Consider the following 12,753-nt stretch of genomic DNA (forward strand, 5'->3'; position numbering starts at 1 on the left):
CCGAGCTTCATGTCTAGTCGGGGATCATCCGCAGGAGCACCGCAAGTTTAGGGATTGGATATGGCGAAGAAGATCCCCGAAGGATAGTAGATTCTATGCTGTTTTGCTTATCACGATGTTCTGGGTAGCGTTACTTGGGGAATCAGCCGCAAATTCAAAGTCATTATCCTCTCTCTCTATATCATCATCAGTCACTAGCTCAATTCAACATACGGGCTTTGTCTCGCAACAGTATTGCTGGTCAGATATTTTACGGGATCTTTGCGGGGGTGCTCGGTCCTATACTTCGGTCCGGCATTGTGGAGCACGGTCCGGTCGAACCATGGGGAAATCCATCCTTGTATACTTTGTCATCATTCTTATTACTAGAACACATTAATATCTTTCACTCATTGCTTCAAAATTCGAACCAGAGTGAGTGAGACATCATTCCGTAACGTTGCTCGCACCCGATCCAAACAGAGTATACAACACGACATCGAAGTCACCCCCAACATTAAATTACAATTTCGCTTGATCCATCTGCCGTGAAGTGCGATTATTTGTTGTTCCGAAGACAATGGCTTCTTTTTCCACTACACCATTTGCCGATCCTCTCTGGCTAAACCGCAGTTTCAGTCCGTACTACACTGATTCGCATCGTCGACTTCAAAAGGAGGTTCGCAAGTATGTCGACACCTACATTGCGCCATTTTGTGAGGAATGGGAAAAGGAGGGCATTGTACCACAGGAGGTATGTACATAACCATATATGAAGGAGATTGATATCCGCTAAAGACTTTCTGGATAATAGGTTCACAAGCGTCATGCAGAGCTCGGATACACTGCTGTTAGCTCATTCCCACTTGCGGCCAACTACCTGAACGGCCAGCGACTCCCCGGTGACATTAATCCGGGAGATTGGGATGGCTTTCACGATATTGTCGTCATCGACGAATTAGCTCGCTGCGGATACCTGGGGATTATTTGGGCATTGGGATGCGGTAACTCCATTGGAGGGCCGCCAGTGATCAACTTTGGCAACGATGAACAAAAGAGGAGGTTCCTGCCTGATATGCTGAATGGGAACATCAGATTCTGTTTGGGCGTGACCGAGCCGGACGGTATGATTTCTGAACAAACCAATGGAAGCATATCGACTAATTGAAAGAACAGCTGGATCGGACGTCGCTGGAATCACTACGACGGCAGAGAGGAATGGAGATGTCTATATTGTCAATGGAGCAAAGAAATGGATCACCAACGGTATATTCGCAGATTATTGCACTGCTGCCGTGAGAACAGGAGGCGAAGGAACCCAGGGCATCTCCGCTCTGATCATCCCGCTGAAGGCCCCGGGGGTAACTTGCAAAAAGATTGAAAACTCCGGCGTCCATGCAAGTGGATCGACATATATCGAGTTCGACCAGGTAGAGGTGCCTGTGGCTAATCTGCTCGGTGTGGAGAACAAGGGCTTCCCCGTCATTATGAACAGTAGGTTTCGCCTGTCTGTTCAATCTAGTCTAATTGTCCCTAACTTTTGATAGACTTCAACCATGAGCGACTCTGGCTCGCATGCACATCTCTCCGCATGGCGCGAATTTGTGCCGAGGACGCATACCAGCATGCCGTCAAGCGCGAGACATTCGGAAAGAAGCTAATCGAAAACCAAGTGATTCGAGCGAAGTTCAGTGCGATGGCGCGAGGTCTAGACTCAACATATGCCTGGATGGAACAGTTAGTCTATATCTCTGAAACAGCCAAGAAGCAGGGCGTGGATGCTTCTATGGGAGGACTATTTGCAAATCTCAAGATCCTGGCTGGGCAGACTTTGGAAAAGGTTAACAGAGAGGCTCAGCAAGTGATGGGTGGTCTTGGATATTCTAAAAACGGCCGCGGGGCGAGGATTGAGCAGGTTAGCCGTGATGTCCGGGTGATGGTTGTTGGTGGGGGAAGTGAGGAAATCCTTTCCGAGTTGGCTCTTAATCAGGAGGTCAAGAGCATGAAGAAGTTGAGTAAATTATAGATATTTCGCTGTGTTGTCTTAGTTCGAATCAATCTCACTTTTGCTCTGAAGTACCCGGCCCTCGGATTCTTTTTACAAAATGGTCCCACCCATATGGAAGAGTACCTTTTACTAGGCCGACCATACAAAAGGTACATACGTAAATGTTCATTTTTCTCAACAATTTTAGAATAGAAATTATTGTTTTGAAGTATGGCCTCAATATTCCAATATAATGCTAATACTATGACTCAATTTTAAAGAAAAAGGGCCGGTTACTGAAGAATCTTTGCGAAAGGGAGTATAAGTCAAGAACTTCCACCTGCCATACCTTTTCGGTGCTTGGCATGGGCACTTGGAAATATCTCCCAGCACTTATACTATCTTTTTTGGTGGTGAAATCAAATCATATTGACAAAGATCGATTAATGAACTTGCTAAACAATTGAACAAAGAATCTTCCCTTCCTCCACCGCATCCCCAGTCTTCCAATCTGTTTGAAACTTCCCTGAAGCCGCAACAGAAATATTGACTTCCATCTTCATACTCTCAATAACCATAACCGAATCACCAGACTTAACGTCGTCTCCATTCGTTTTCAAAACTGAAAGAACCTTACACGGCATGGGAGCTGCAACAGTCTTTTCTTCGGATCCTTTATTTGCCTTTGCAGCTGATCGATTACTCTTTGCAAATGAGAGCAGAGTGTCGCGCTTGAACTCAACGTAAGTGCCGATAGCAGGCAAATGACAATAAATCCGTTGACCACAATCAACTTGTCCCGCTAATGTATGGGCCCGTGTTGAAGGGATAGCTACATGAGCGGTCAGCTTTGATCCATCCACTGAAATCTCAATGGTCGATGCAAGCCAGGAGTCTGGTAGAGCTGGATTGCCTTCTGCAGGGACCCATGAAATAATTCGGACCTGGTGTGCCGGAGAAGACGTTGCGGTGCCAGTTCGTAGTGCTTGACTGATTTCATTATATTGGGCGGAGATCTCTGCTGCGGCTGACACCTCTTTCTCTTTCTCGGTGGAGATATTTCCAGTTGGAACGGGGAACAGATATACTTCCTCGGTGTCTGATGGTGCGCCTGCTGACTGTGCTTTCCAAATGCACATCATAGCCCTTTCTGGTGCCGAATCAACTTCATGACCAGTTTGGCTTGGCCAGCTGGTCGTGGTTGCAACATCACAATGGATATTTACTGGGTCCAGCCTTTGGTTTCGGAATTGCATGCGGACATTTCGAAGAGGTTTGGGGCATGATAAGGCTGTGGCATACTTTGGAAGTTGTCGAATTACCAAGCTTGGAAGGATTGATGCAATCTTTTTGAACTCAGGCAGTCCATAGACCGAAGGAGGCTGAAGAAGCTCGTTCAAGTGAGATGGAATGAACGCAGTCGTGTAGGCAGGATCACGGAATGCCGGATTCAATAAACATGACTGCATAAAAAGCTGATTTGTCTTGACTCCAACACAAGCAGTCTGCGCAAGAACCTTAGCCATTTTCTCAATGGCTAGTGCTCTTGTTGGAGCCCAGACAACAAGCTTGGCGATCATTGAGTCGAAATAGATAGACACGGTTGACCCCGTTTCAATCGCGGTTTCATAGCGGATATCTCGGCTGGGGGCTAACGGTCCACTTGCTGGTAACCAGAGGTGAACTTTGCCATGCTCTGGGAAGAAGTCTTTCTCGGGGTTCTCAGCACACAGGCGGCACTCGATTGCATGTCCATATTGAGTGACATTCTGCAGCATTGGAAGGCTTTTCAAGCTGCCTCCAGCTGCAACGAACAATTGTAAAGAAACAAGATCAACTCCTGTAACTTCCTCTGTGATCGGATGCTCAACCTGTAGTCGGGCATTGACTTCTAGAAAGTAGAATTGCTGCGTCTTGATATCGACAACAAACTCAACCGTACCAGCATTTGCATACCCAATAAGCGTAGCTACCCGGACAGCGGTCTCACTCATTTTTTGTCGAGTCTCTTCTGTAAGAAAAGGGCAAGGCGTTTCTTCAATGACCTTCTGATGCCTTCGTTGCACAGAGCAATCCCGATCCAAAAAGGAAACCACATTTCCATGCGAGTCGCCCATGATCTGAATCTCAACATGTTTGCTGCTTTCAATGAATTTCTCCAAGATACAATCATCGGAACCAAATGACCGACGAGCCTCAGATTGAGCTCTTTCCAGTTCAATCTTGAGCTGTCCCGCCTCGCGGACAATCCGCATACCCTTCCCACCACCACCTGCCGAAGCTTTAAGCATGACGGGGAATCCAATCTTGGTAGCCACTTCACTCAAAGCTTCGGCATCCTGACTAGATCCTGAGAATCCAGGGATAAGCGGGACATCGGGGGCATGAGCGCTCAAATAATCCTTTGACGATCGTTTGTCGCCGAGGGTAGACATGGCGCTGGGGCTGGGGCCGATGAAGATGAGACCCGCATCGTGGACGCGCTGGGCAAAATCTGCGTTTTCACTCAAGTAGCCATATCCTGGGTGAATCGCTTGAGCACTCGTTGAAATAGCCGTTTGAACTAGTAGTTCAATGTCGAGAAACGGGTTGCGAGTACTGCGGTCAATGCTGCCGATATTGATGGCCTCATCTGCGTCATGGACATGCCGGGAGGATGCATCTCTGGATAATCATGTTAGCAATGGCCTTGATGATGTGCTGTCGCATGCGTTCAAGATAGGGTGAGCACTTACTCATCGACATAGACCGCCACAGATGCGATATTCAACTTGCGACATGTCTGGATAATGCGACAGGCGATCTCGCCACGGTTGGCTATCAAGACTTTCTGTATAATCGGTCTTCCATCTTTGCCCAATGGTGGGTCGGCTGCAAATAATGGCTTGCGAAGAACTGAGACGTCAGTGCCTTTTAGATCTGGAGTAAAAGTAACAGCCATAGTGATCGCGATTTGTGAAGGAATGGCCTTTCAATGAGCAGATAGCACTAGGAAATAGCCGCTCCATGACTTTACAAACAATATCAAGTGTCCGAGGTCTTCCTCCGGGACTCCACAGCTTCGGTCCGACATCCGCATATTTGTGGGGGAAACCGAGCCCGGACCGATCAACCCGCACTGCGCCCAACATTTGCTTGGCCATGCGCAAGTTTGGTCAACCCTGGGGATTATTAATCTCCTGCACAATCCATGGATCAAACAAGCATGTATGTTGATGTAGCTATCTGTTGAATGGTCCCATGTGTTATAGATGTTTGGTTTGTTTACAGACTGAGCGATTGTTTTCCTGTGTCATTGTATACCCTGCTTTTGATAGTTAAATAGATAAATATTTCTTCCACTCTTACCTCATTTCTGTATCTTCCCACTGGGCCATTTTCCTGTCGGATTTCTGAGACAACTAATTGGTCAATCATGCTTTAATAGTGAGATGATACGATTACTTCGTTCCAGCCAGAATAGTAGGGTCGATCAACGTCACAAAGACACTTGCCAGCAGTCGTCTATTGATGACTGCAATATCTCGAGAAAAATTCGGACAATTTGGCCATTCAAAATTAAGAGAAATATACTGGCTTGCCGCAAGATGGCAAAATTGGGATCGCTTGCTTGTCGCACGCAATACAATGCTAACGAGATCATCAAAAAGCAATTACAGAGACTGCATTGCTTTTTGAGAAAGCAAGACGCATCTTCTGGTTGTGACATCTCAGAGTCTTCATTCCCCAAGCTAGCAAAAGGAAACCCGCAATATGCACAGATAGTTTCGTACACTTCCGCTCTTGATAAAAAATAGTCCGTGAAAGCTTCAAAGAGTTGATGGGGGGGGGGATTGAGGAACTATTGAAAACAAGAAAGATGGATGTATCAGAACCTGTAATGTAATTTTTATATTTTGGTACATTAAGGATATTTGGGTAGGTAGCTTGGTTATCAGTACCGCCATGTGCTACGCAATAAAGGATTGCTATCGATACTCAACTCATCTGTGCTATTGATGGTGTGATATCTATGAAATGGTAGAATCTAGACTCCGAAGCGGAACTCCCGCACCTTCTTCTGATAGTAGAAAGATGCCAACAACCCAGTGACACCAAGGGCCAGAGGCATAGCAGCCCTAGCCTTTGTCTTAATGATCCTAGGGATTGCAGAGCCAAGAAGGAGGATGCTGTTTCCTAGGGCGAGCTCAGTGCCGTAGTCCTTGTTCTCCTTGATCAAATAACCTGGCAACATAGTCAGCTTCGGAATATTTTGGCACGCCCATGGTGATAGTGGAGGCTGGCACTTACCGGAATAGGCATATGATACGCCGAGTCCAACACCGGCAATCAAGGAAGGCGCTGATCGGGTTCGCAGAAACCCAACGGTACCTCCGATAGGCACTGGTTTTGGTCAGAAACGTTGAGCAACTTGTCTCATTGCGCACATAACTTACGAAGAGCTGCAAGAGTAAAGGAAGGATGTTCGGCCATGATGATAGTTAGGCAGTTGAATATGTAGTCGAAAGGTCTGAAGCTTCAGAATTTAGAAAGCTCTCAAATGCCAGGGGCGCGCAGATCCCCGGAGCCGAGTTCCGATGAGTCAGCGGGGTGTTTTGATACAAATTTAGATAAAAGCTATGGTTATTATATTTAATAATTAACCCGTGGGTAATCCGGTTTCCTTAAATTATTTCCTTTCAAGGCTTTGATCAGAACAACGAAGATACTTAAATTACTATTAAAAGAATAGTCGGCCGCGTATACGGCCGCTATCCTTAACGCCTAATATTTTGATAATGTGATTTATTTGAATCAAGGTGGTATTAGGGATGTCGTATATAAGAATAATCCGATATGCTTATGAGATATTTTTTTTATGTGTATATAAAGAGGGTTCTGTTGCATGACACCTATACCGCTGGATACACGGGACATTACAAATGAATACTCCGGTTAAAAACGACAAGATCAAATTTTACAATCAACACAGCAAATCACAAAAGCTCGGAAACCGGGCAACGTTACACATTGCATTATAATTTCACACTCAACCTCCAGCGTCTCACTTCTTTCTCCGGCCAGGTCAAAGGATATGCAAGAAATCCCAATCCGACAGGCCACTCAACCTACTGCAAATCCGCACACGTTTTGGGATACTGCAGGGCATGTTTGATCCGGTTTGTGAGCTTCTCGGCATCCACCTCGAACACAAAGTTCACCTCCCGGATACCCTGAGGCGCAAGTGCCTTCTGGTACACATGGACGTTCCCATAGTTGGGACTACCATATGATGTGTCCACATCCAGATATACTTGAAAAATGTTAGCCACGATCCATGTTAATTTGAATTCAGCTTCCAAATGACATACCTGAAGTCTGGTTCACAGCGAGAGAAGGGTCGACCATCAGCGCAGCGGCTGTCTCATCCCAGAAGGGGAAGGACAGGTCGTAATACTTATAGAAAAGCTCGCTGTACGGGTTTGGAACCGAGTGTACCTCTTCCAAGAACTCCTTGGTCGGGAAGACCTGGTTAGCAACATTGCCGGCAATGGTGATGTTAGGGAAATCTGCCGTAAGGGCGATCTTGGAGGCTTCGGGGTCAATCATGAGATTGATCTATATTGTTAGTAGCCACACAATCATAAGATTATTCGAAAGATACTAACGTCCGACTGGTAATCTGCCAGCATGATACTTCCAGTGGCCTCAAGCATGTTTAGATCGACATATCCACCCATTATCACAAGATCCTTGGCAAGCGACGCAAACTCCGGGTCCATACGCACAGCAAGAGCAATATTGGTCAATGCGCCGGCTGAGTAAATGGACACCTGGCCGGGATACTTGTGCACCATCTCGACCATGAAGTTAGCGGCCGAGGTGGAGTTTTCCGGTCGGCCCTTGGGGAAGCCTTCTTTGAAAGCCTCCTTGACGATACGGTTCGGATCGCCAGAGGTCGGATCATTGCCCTCAGCCTCCAGAGTCTTATTCTCAGATGCAAAAGCACCTTCCCAAGGTAGTTTGCCATGGATCATCTCCCATGCTTGGAAGCGGTGGGGAGTGTTGATCAACGGCCATGTGGCCCCCGGGTAGACTGGAATACAGCTGAGATTCCCGGCCTCTAGGGTTGCCACTGCGTGCAACGCGCCCTGTGGCTGCCAGCTGTTGGCGGTATCTAAAAATTCCGCTTAGTGAACAATTGCGCCCGTGCAGTATAATGGAGAGCCTCACCTGAGGCCAAGCCTAAGATTTCCACATCGCCATCAAGAGCAACCAAATAAGGTACAAAGCCTGCTGTATACCAATCATTATCCATGATGGCATAGTGTTTATCCGCCCGCTCCAGCGCAAACGTTCCTGTGAGGAAAGTAAGCATTGAGCTGCAGAGCAGCGGAACCGAGGTCGACCAATGCATCGCAGGGATGAAGGGTAGTCTTGTTGAATTGAAAGAAAAAATAAAGTATACAATTCAGTAAGTATACAGAATATACAATATAATCGATGAACTCAAAGAAAACCCCCCTTTCACTCGCCGAAGCCTTTATACTTTAGATTTCATCTCATCCCCAGACTTCCCTAAGAACACATCCACCCAGATACCACCCAAAGCATCACTTGACGTCAATCGCTATCCATTCAGGGTCTTCCCTTCAGTTGTAGCAATCGATCAGCATGGACCCCACCAACCCAGCGAAGCAGTGGCTACGGTTTCCCAAAATGGACGTACTGCCTGGACTACTCCACACTTTCACTCCAGATTTCGTGTCTGTTTAGGGCCGAGTTAAACCATTTATGCCTTAACATAGTTGGGGTAGAGATTCTTCTTTAATTATGACAGTTTTGTGTCTGCCCCAAATGCTAGAAAAGAGAAATTTATCGTCTAAGAGAGCCCGCGAGCCGTTGCTGCTGCGGTCGACTTTGCTCGATATATGACCTACGTGTTTACGGATAGACTCTCTATTCTTTTAGGTATTACTTATGAAATCATAGAAAATCAGGTTCATCTTCAAATCTCTCGTATCGTGCCAAATTCCAGGCTGCTTTTAGTGCTTTCCTCTCCTGATCCAACTTGACCCCAGTCGTGGCTATGATCTGGCTAAATATACAATCACCTGTTGTGATTTAGGTATCGTAAAGAAAGTGAAGAGGTTAGCAACTGGAATGTAGTCCCATTGCTCGAGTGAGTTATTGCTTGTTACCCTCACTCACAGCATGGCTAGGAAAGAATGATCGGAGGCGGCCGATGATTCGGGTCCGTCGTGGGGCTGCTGCTCCAATCGGGAGAGTCGAGCCGAAAGGCGGAGCAGTGCGCGGTTTCGGCTGTCATTTTTATATTCTTCCAATAGTATAGAATTGTCTGGAGTGGAAAGCCTGGAGGAACCCGACCGCTAAACCCCTTCGAGCGGTGCATAGGCTACAACCCCAGAGGGGTTAATAACGGCTGCAGACTTGGAAAAGTGTGGAAATATCTTCACTGATCATCAGAGATGTTGTTCCCTATAATAGATGTAATTATTCTACGCATCTTAGGGCGCTCCCCTTAGTACTTGGAATGGTGAATCCTTGCTGTTGTATGTTTTTTAATCAACCTTTTAGTAATTTTATTTAGAAGTTTATAACTCTCTTAACCATGCTAGAATTCTGGCCGTTTTTCTTTTAAAAATGAAAGGATGCTCCCCTCGTAAATATGTTCGAGTACACCTCAAATTCGATCTTGGTAACAGAATCTATATTCGATATATGTAGATCCGTATTATGTACTGTCAATGAATACTTTTTTTCTTATAAAATTTTCTTCTCAATGCTAGGACAATCTAAGACAATGAATTTCCTGGCGGAGTCGCCAAGCACACCGTAACGTTTGTTATGGGCATAGCTCACCTTAAATATTTCTCAGAAATACGAGAGTATCTCCGGCGCGAATGGTATCACCTGTTTGGACGAGCACCTTCCCAACCCTGAAATTGAGATCAATCCCATCCTTCCTGTCTCCATTATAAGAAACTGCGACCTCCATTTTCATTGCTTCAAGGATGGTGACAACTTGAGTAGACGAAACAATATCCCCGTCTGCAACATTGACCTTCCATACGTTTGCATCGAGAGGAGCATATAATGTGAGAATGTAGGATCTGGAGATCTCCTATTAGTAAAGATGGGCAATTTTGTTGGTGGACCATTGAACTCACCTTGTCTCAGGAGTGAAATTTCGTTGACAGGAATTTTATTCTGCGCTTTCTCGGCCATCCACCTATCCATAGATTCCTTTTCCAATGCCAACATTTTTACCTGTGCGGTGGCTTGACGAGATTTGAATGCCGCTACTTCGTCTTTAGTCTGCTCAAGAAGACGGTTGTGGGCGGCCATATCGAAAGTGATGTCTTCATACTGGAATTTATAAGAACCAGGCCTGAATCGAGCCATATCACGTTCAAGCTCTTCCTTCTGTACTCGATAAAGAGTGATCTGGTCGAAGTCACGGAAGAGGCCTGGCTGATTTGGTGAAAAGTCGGGTTTGACTCCCAATTGGTCAAAACAGGGAATCGTTTGGCCCGTCATCTAGTATCCCCCAGGAGAATCAACGGGGTAGATACTGTTATATTCCTTGCTTTTTCAGTTGTGTACCCAGAAGCGGATTGGACAAAAGTTGACAATGCTTCTAGCTGATAAGCCCCTCTATTTCGCTGCCCGAGACTTTCCCGTGTTGTATGACCGGATCAAGCTCATGGCAAATGATCTAAAGGATGCAAGGCCAAGTTCAATCCTTAGTCTCATGAGAGATAGGCGTGATAATTTGAATTACTGGACATTTTGGTTGGTGGCTATTTTCGGCGGCATCAGCATTTTTTCAAGCTTAGTCCAAGTCATTTTACAGGGAGTTTCGATGATGTAGGCTTTATATTGGGGAAATAATCAAGCATTAAGCTGTATCTAGAATGTTTAGAAAGAGTGAATTTATAGTTCGCAAGTCGTTACACAGCAGTTAAGAAGTACGTGCTAGTGCCTTGGGCATTACATCGGTCGGTTTGTGCTATTTTAAAGCTCTCTCTCTCTCTCTCTCTCTCTCTCTCTCTCTCTCTCTCTCTCTCTCTCTCTCTCTCTTCCATCCACCTCGGTCAATCATTTATTTTTCTTCATGCCTTCCAGAGAATGACACCCCCTGGCAACTAAAAGTACATCGGTCATGTGATTCGAATTGTTATCCTACCCCGCTCCTAACAAAGTCCTTACGTTGACCCTCTTTCAAGATTATATTGTACGGAAGAAGTATTCAGCATGTCGATTACCCATATCGTTCTTTTCCAGTTCAAGTCAGAAGTAGCCACTGTGGTTGTCCAAGATGTACGTTTTACCAAAAGACCATGACGCAGATGAACTGAATTATGAGCGATAAACAATTTGTATTTGATGTTAACAATTACCCCAAAGGCCTGCGAGCGTATGCTTGCTCTCAAGGACAATTGCGTCCATCCCACCTCACAACAGCCCTACATCAAATCGGCGTCTGGTGGGAAGGATAATTCTCCCGAAGGCATCCAGGTAAGTTTCCCTGAGATCCCAGAAGATGGAAAACTGCCAGGATATTCTACTAATGTATGATAGAATGGAATTACACACGCATTCGTCGTAGAGTTTGCGAGTGCTGCAGATCGAGACTATTATGTACAAAGCGATCCATCTCATCTGGCCTTCGTTAAAACTCTCGATGGGCTCATCGAGAAAGCGCAAGTTATTGACTTCACCGACGGAGTTCTTTGAAGTTCTCAGTCGCTGCTTCAAAATGTCCACAAATTTGCAACTTTAATGGGACATAAAGCCTTGACTTCTGTAAATAATGTGAAAGAATAGATCGCGTGTTGTCTTCCTTCGCTATATATATACACTCGACCAATTATTTCATACAGCTTACGGATTTTTCTAGTATACAATATAAATATATATCAATACAATAGCTAAAGCTTTCTAATTTGATCATGTGTCCTGCATCAATCCAGAGTATGGTATTTCTATAGACCCACATCTTAAGGTTATGAACCTACTCATTCACCCTCTCACCCTCCCATAGCATAGATAAATTTGGAGCGTAGAGCATTTGTGCGTTGTGGTTGGTCCGTAGAGTGCATCTCATAAGAATGGTTGGATCCTTGGGACACGGAAATACATTCCCGGGTGAATAGCAATGCCGCAATTGCCGGTGAGTTTAATAGCAAGGAATGTAAGCCAAGCTTCCGGTTCGGGGGAGCCACCCTATTAGAACTGGCCGATGCGCCAATAGTACACTAGATTCAGATAGACATCGGATCTTCTGACTGAAAACTCTAGATCTATAAACACCTTGCATTGCGAGGACTGCAATGCATACCACCGCCGAGCTTAGTATTCTTTTGTGGGTTTAAACGTTTACCAGAAGAGTATAGATTGTATGCCTGGAAAATACTAGGACATAATACATGGTTGAAATTGAGTTCTCGTAAACATATCAAGCGTATCTTTCAGCTACTCATAGTTTCACTCGGACTTGGCTCAGGGTCCGAGAATTCCCTATCCCTGCGGTTCCATTCAAGTTAGGGCTCGACTCTGTCTAGATGAAACAACCAACAATAATTACCCAAAATAGAGAGATTATAGTAACAAAAGTTGAATTGGTCTTTCTTATGCCTTCCACGTTAAAATTGATAATATTAGAATGCGTACGGAGTACTACGTAAAGCTTGTGCAGAGCTACAATCTTTGTGAGCTGTTCTTTGACTCGGCATAGCTCCGACGCAAGGGAGACAGACGCGAAATAAAAAAAACACGCCAAC

The 12,753-nt window shown here is 45.4% G+C and overlaps 6 protein-coding genes across 6 annotated transcripts; 2 read left to right on the forward strand and 4 right to left on the reverse strand.

Annotated features, from left to right (window-relative positions):
* Positions 1–559: 559 nt before the first annotated feature.
* Positions 560–2,005, forward strand: N7455_001328 (acyl-CoA dehydrogenase family protein; the record flags this gene model as incomplete). The annotated part of the gene is made up of 4 exons (XM_040951289.2): positions 560–733; positions 794–1,103; positions 1,156–1,473; positions 1,527–2,005. The coding sequence occupies 4 exons, from the start codon at positions 560–562 to the stop codon at positions 2,003–2,005; spliced, it is 1,281 nt and encodes a 426-aa protein (XP_040817728.1).
* Positions 2,006–2,421: 416 nt separating this feature from the next.
* Positions 2,422–4,907, reverse strand: N7455_001329 (acetyl/propionyl/methylcrotonyl-CoA carboxylase subunit alpha; the record flags this gene model as incomplete). Its single annotated transcript, XM_040951451.2, has 2 exons — positions 2,422–4,630; positions 4,702–4,907. 2 exons carry the CDS (start codon positions 4,905–4,907, stop codon positions 2,422–2,424), a joined length of 2,415 nt encoding a protein of 804 aa, XP_040818259.2.
* Positions 4,908–5,993: 1,086 nt separating this feature from the next.
* N7455_001330 (TMEM14 family protein) lies at positions 5,994–6,439 on the reverse strand (the record flags this gene model as incomplete). The annotated part of the gene is made up of 3 exons (XM_040951561.2): positions 5,994–6,190; positions 6,257–6,349; positions 6,403–6,439. The coding sequence occupies 3 exons, from the start codon at positions 6,437–6,439 to the stop codon at positions 5,994–5,996; spliced, it is 327 nt and encodes a 108-aa protein (XP_040818556.2).
* Positions 6,440–7,074: 635 nt separating this feature from the next.
* Positions 7,075–8,324, reverse strand: N7455_001331 (uncharacterized protein; the record flags this gene model as incomplete). Its single annotated transcript, XM_065603977.1, has 4 exons — positions 7,075–7,259; positions 7,318–7,564; positions 7,615–8,123; positions 8,180–8,324. The coding sequence occupies 4 exons, from the start codon at positions 8,322–8,324 to the stop codon at positions 7,075–7,077; spliced, it is 1,086 nt and encodes a 361-aa protein (XP_065462468.1).
* Positions 8,325–9,830: 1,506 nt separating this feature from the next.
* On the reverse strand, positions 9,831–10,507 carry N7455_001332 (acyl-CoA carboxylase biotin carboxyl carrier protein subunit; the record flags this gene model as incomplete). The annotated part of the gene is made up of 2 exons (XM_065603978.1): positions 9,831–10,018; positions 10,138–10,507. The coding sequence occupies 2 exons, from the start codon at positions 10,505–10,507 to the stop codon at positions 9,831–9,833; spliced, it is 558 nt and encodes a 185-aa protein (XP_065462469.1).
* Positions 10,508–11,210: 703 nt separating this feature from the next.
* On the forward strand, positions 11,211–11,802 carry N7455_001333 (Dabb family protein). Its single transcript, XM_040951078.2, has 3 exons — positions 11,211–11,290; positions 11,378–11,488; positions 11,552–11,802. Exons 1-3 carry the CDS (start codon positions 11,225–11,227, stop codon positions 11,705–11,707), a joined length of 333 nt encoding a protein of 110 aa, XP_040817722.1. The 5' UTR covers positions 11,211–11,224; the 3' UTR covers positions 11,708–11,802.
* The last annotated feature ends 951 nt before the right edge of the window (positions 11,803–12,753 follow it).

This window comes from Penicillium solitum (assembly GCF_028829755.1).
Source record: "Penicillium solitum strain IBT 25940 chromosome Unknown utg000001l_segment0_segment0, whole genome shotgun sequence".
Lineage (NCBI taxonomy): Eukaryota > Fungi > Ascomycota > Eurotiomycetes > Eurotiales > Aspergillaceae > Penicillium > Penicillium solitum.

Bases quoted from the DNA above. Each gene is read 5' to 3' on its own strand.
- N7455_001333 (XM_040951078.2), top strand. From the start codon at position 11,225: ATGTCGATTACCCATATCGTTCTTTTCCAGTTCAAGTCAGAAGTAGCC. The intron at 11,291-11,377 runs GTACGTTTTACC...ATTACCCCAAAG, and splicing joins CCACTGTGGTTGTCCAAGAT to GCCTGCGAGCGTATGCTTGC. The intron at 11,489-11,551 runs GTAAGTTTCCCT...AATGTATGATAG, and splicing joins ATTCTCCCGAAGGCATCCAG to AATGGAATTACACACGCATT.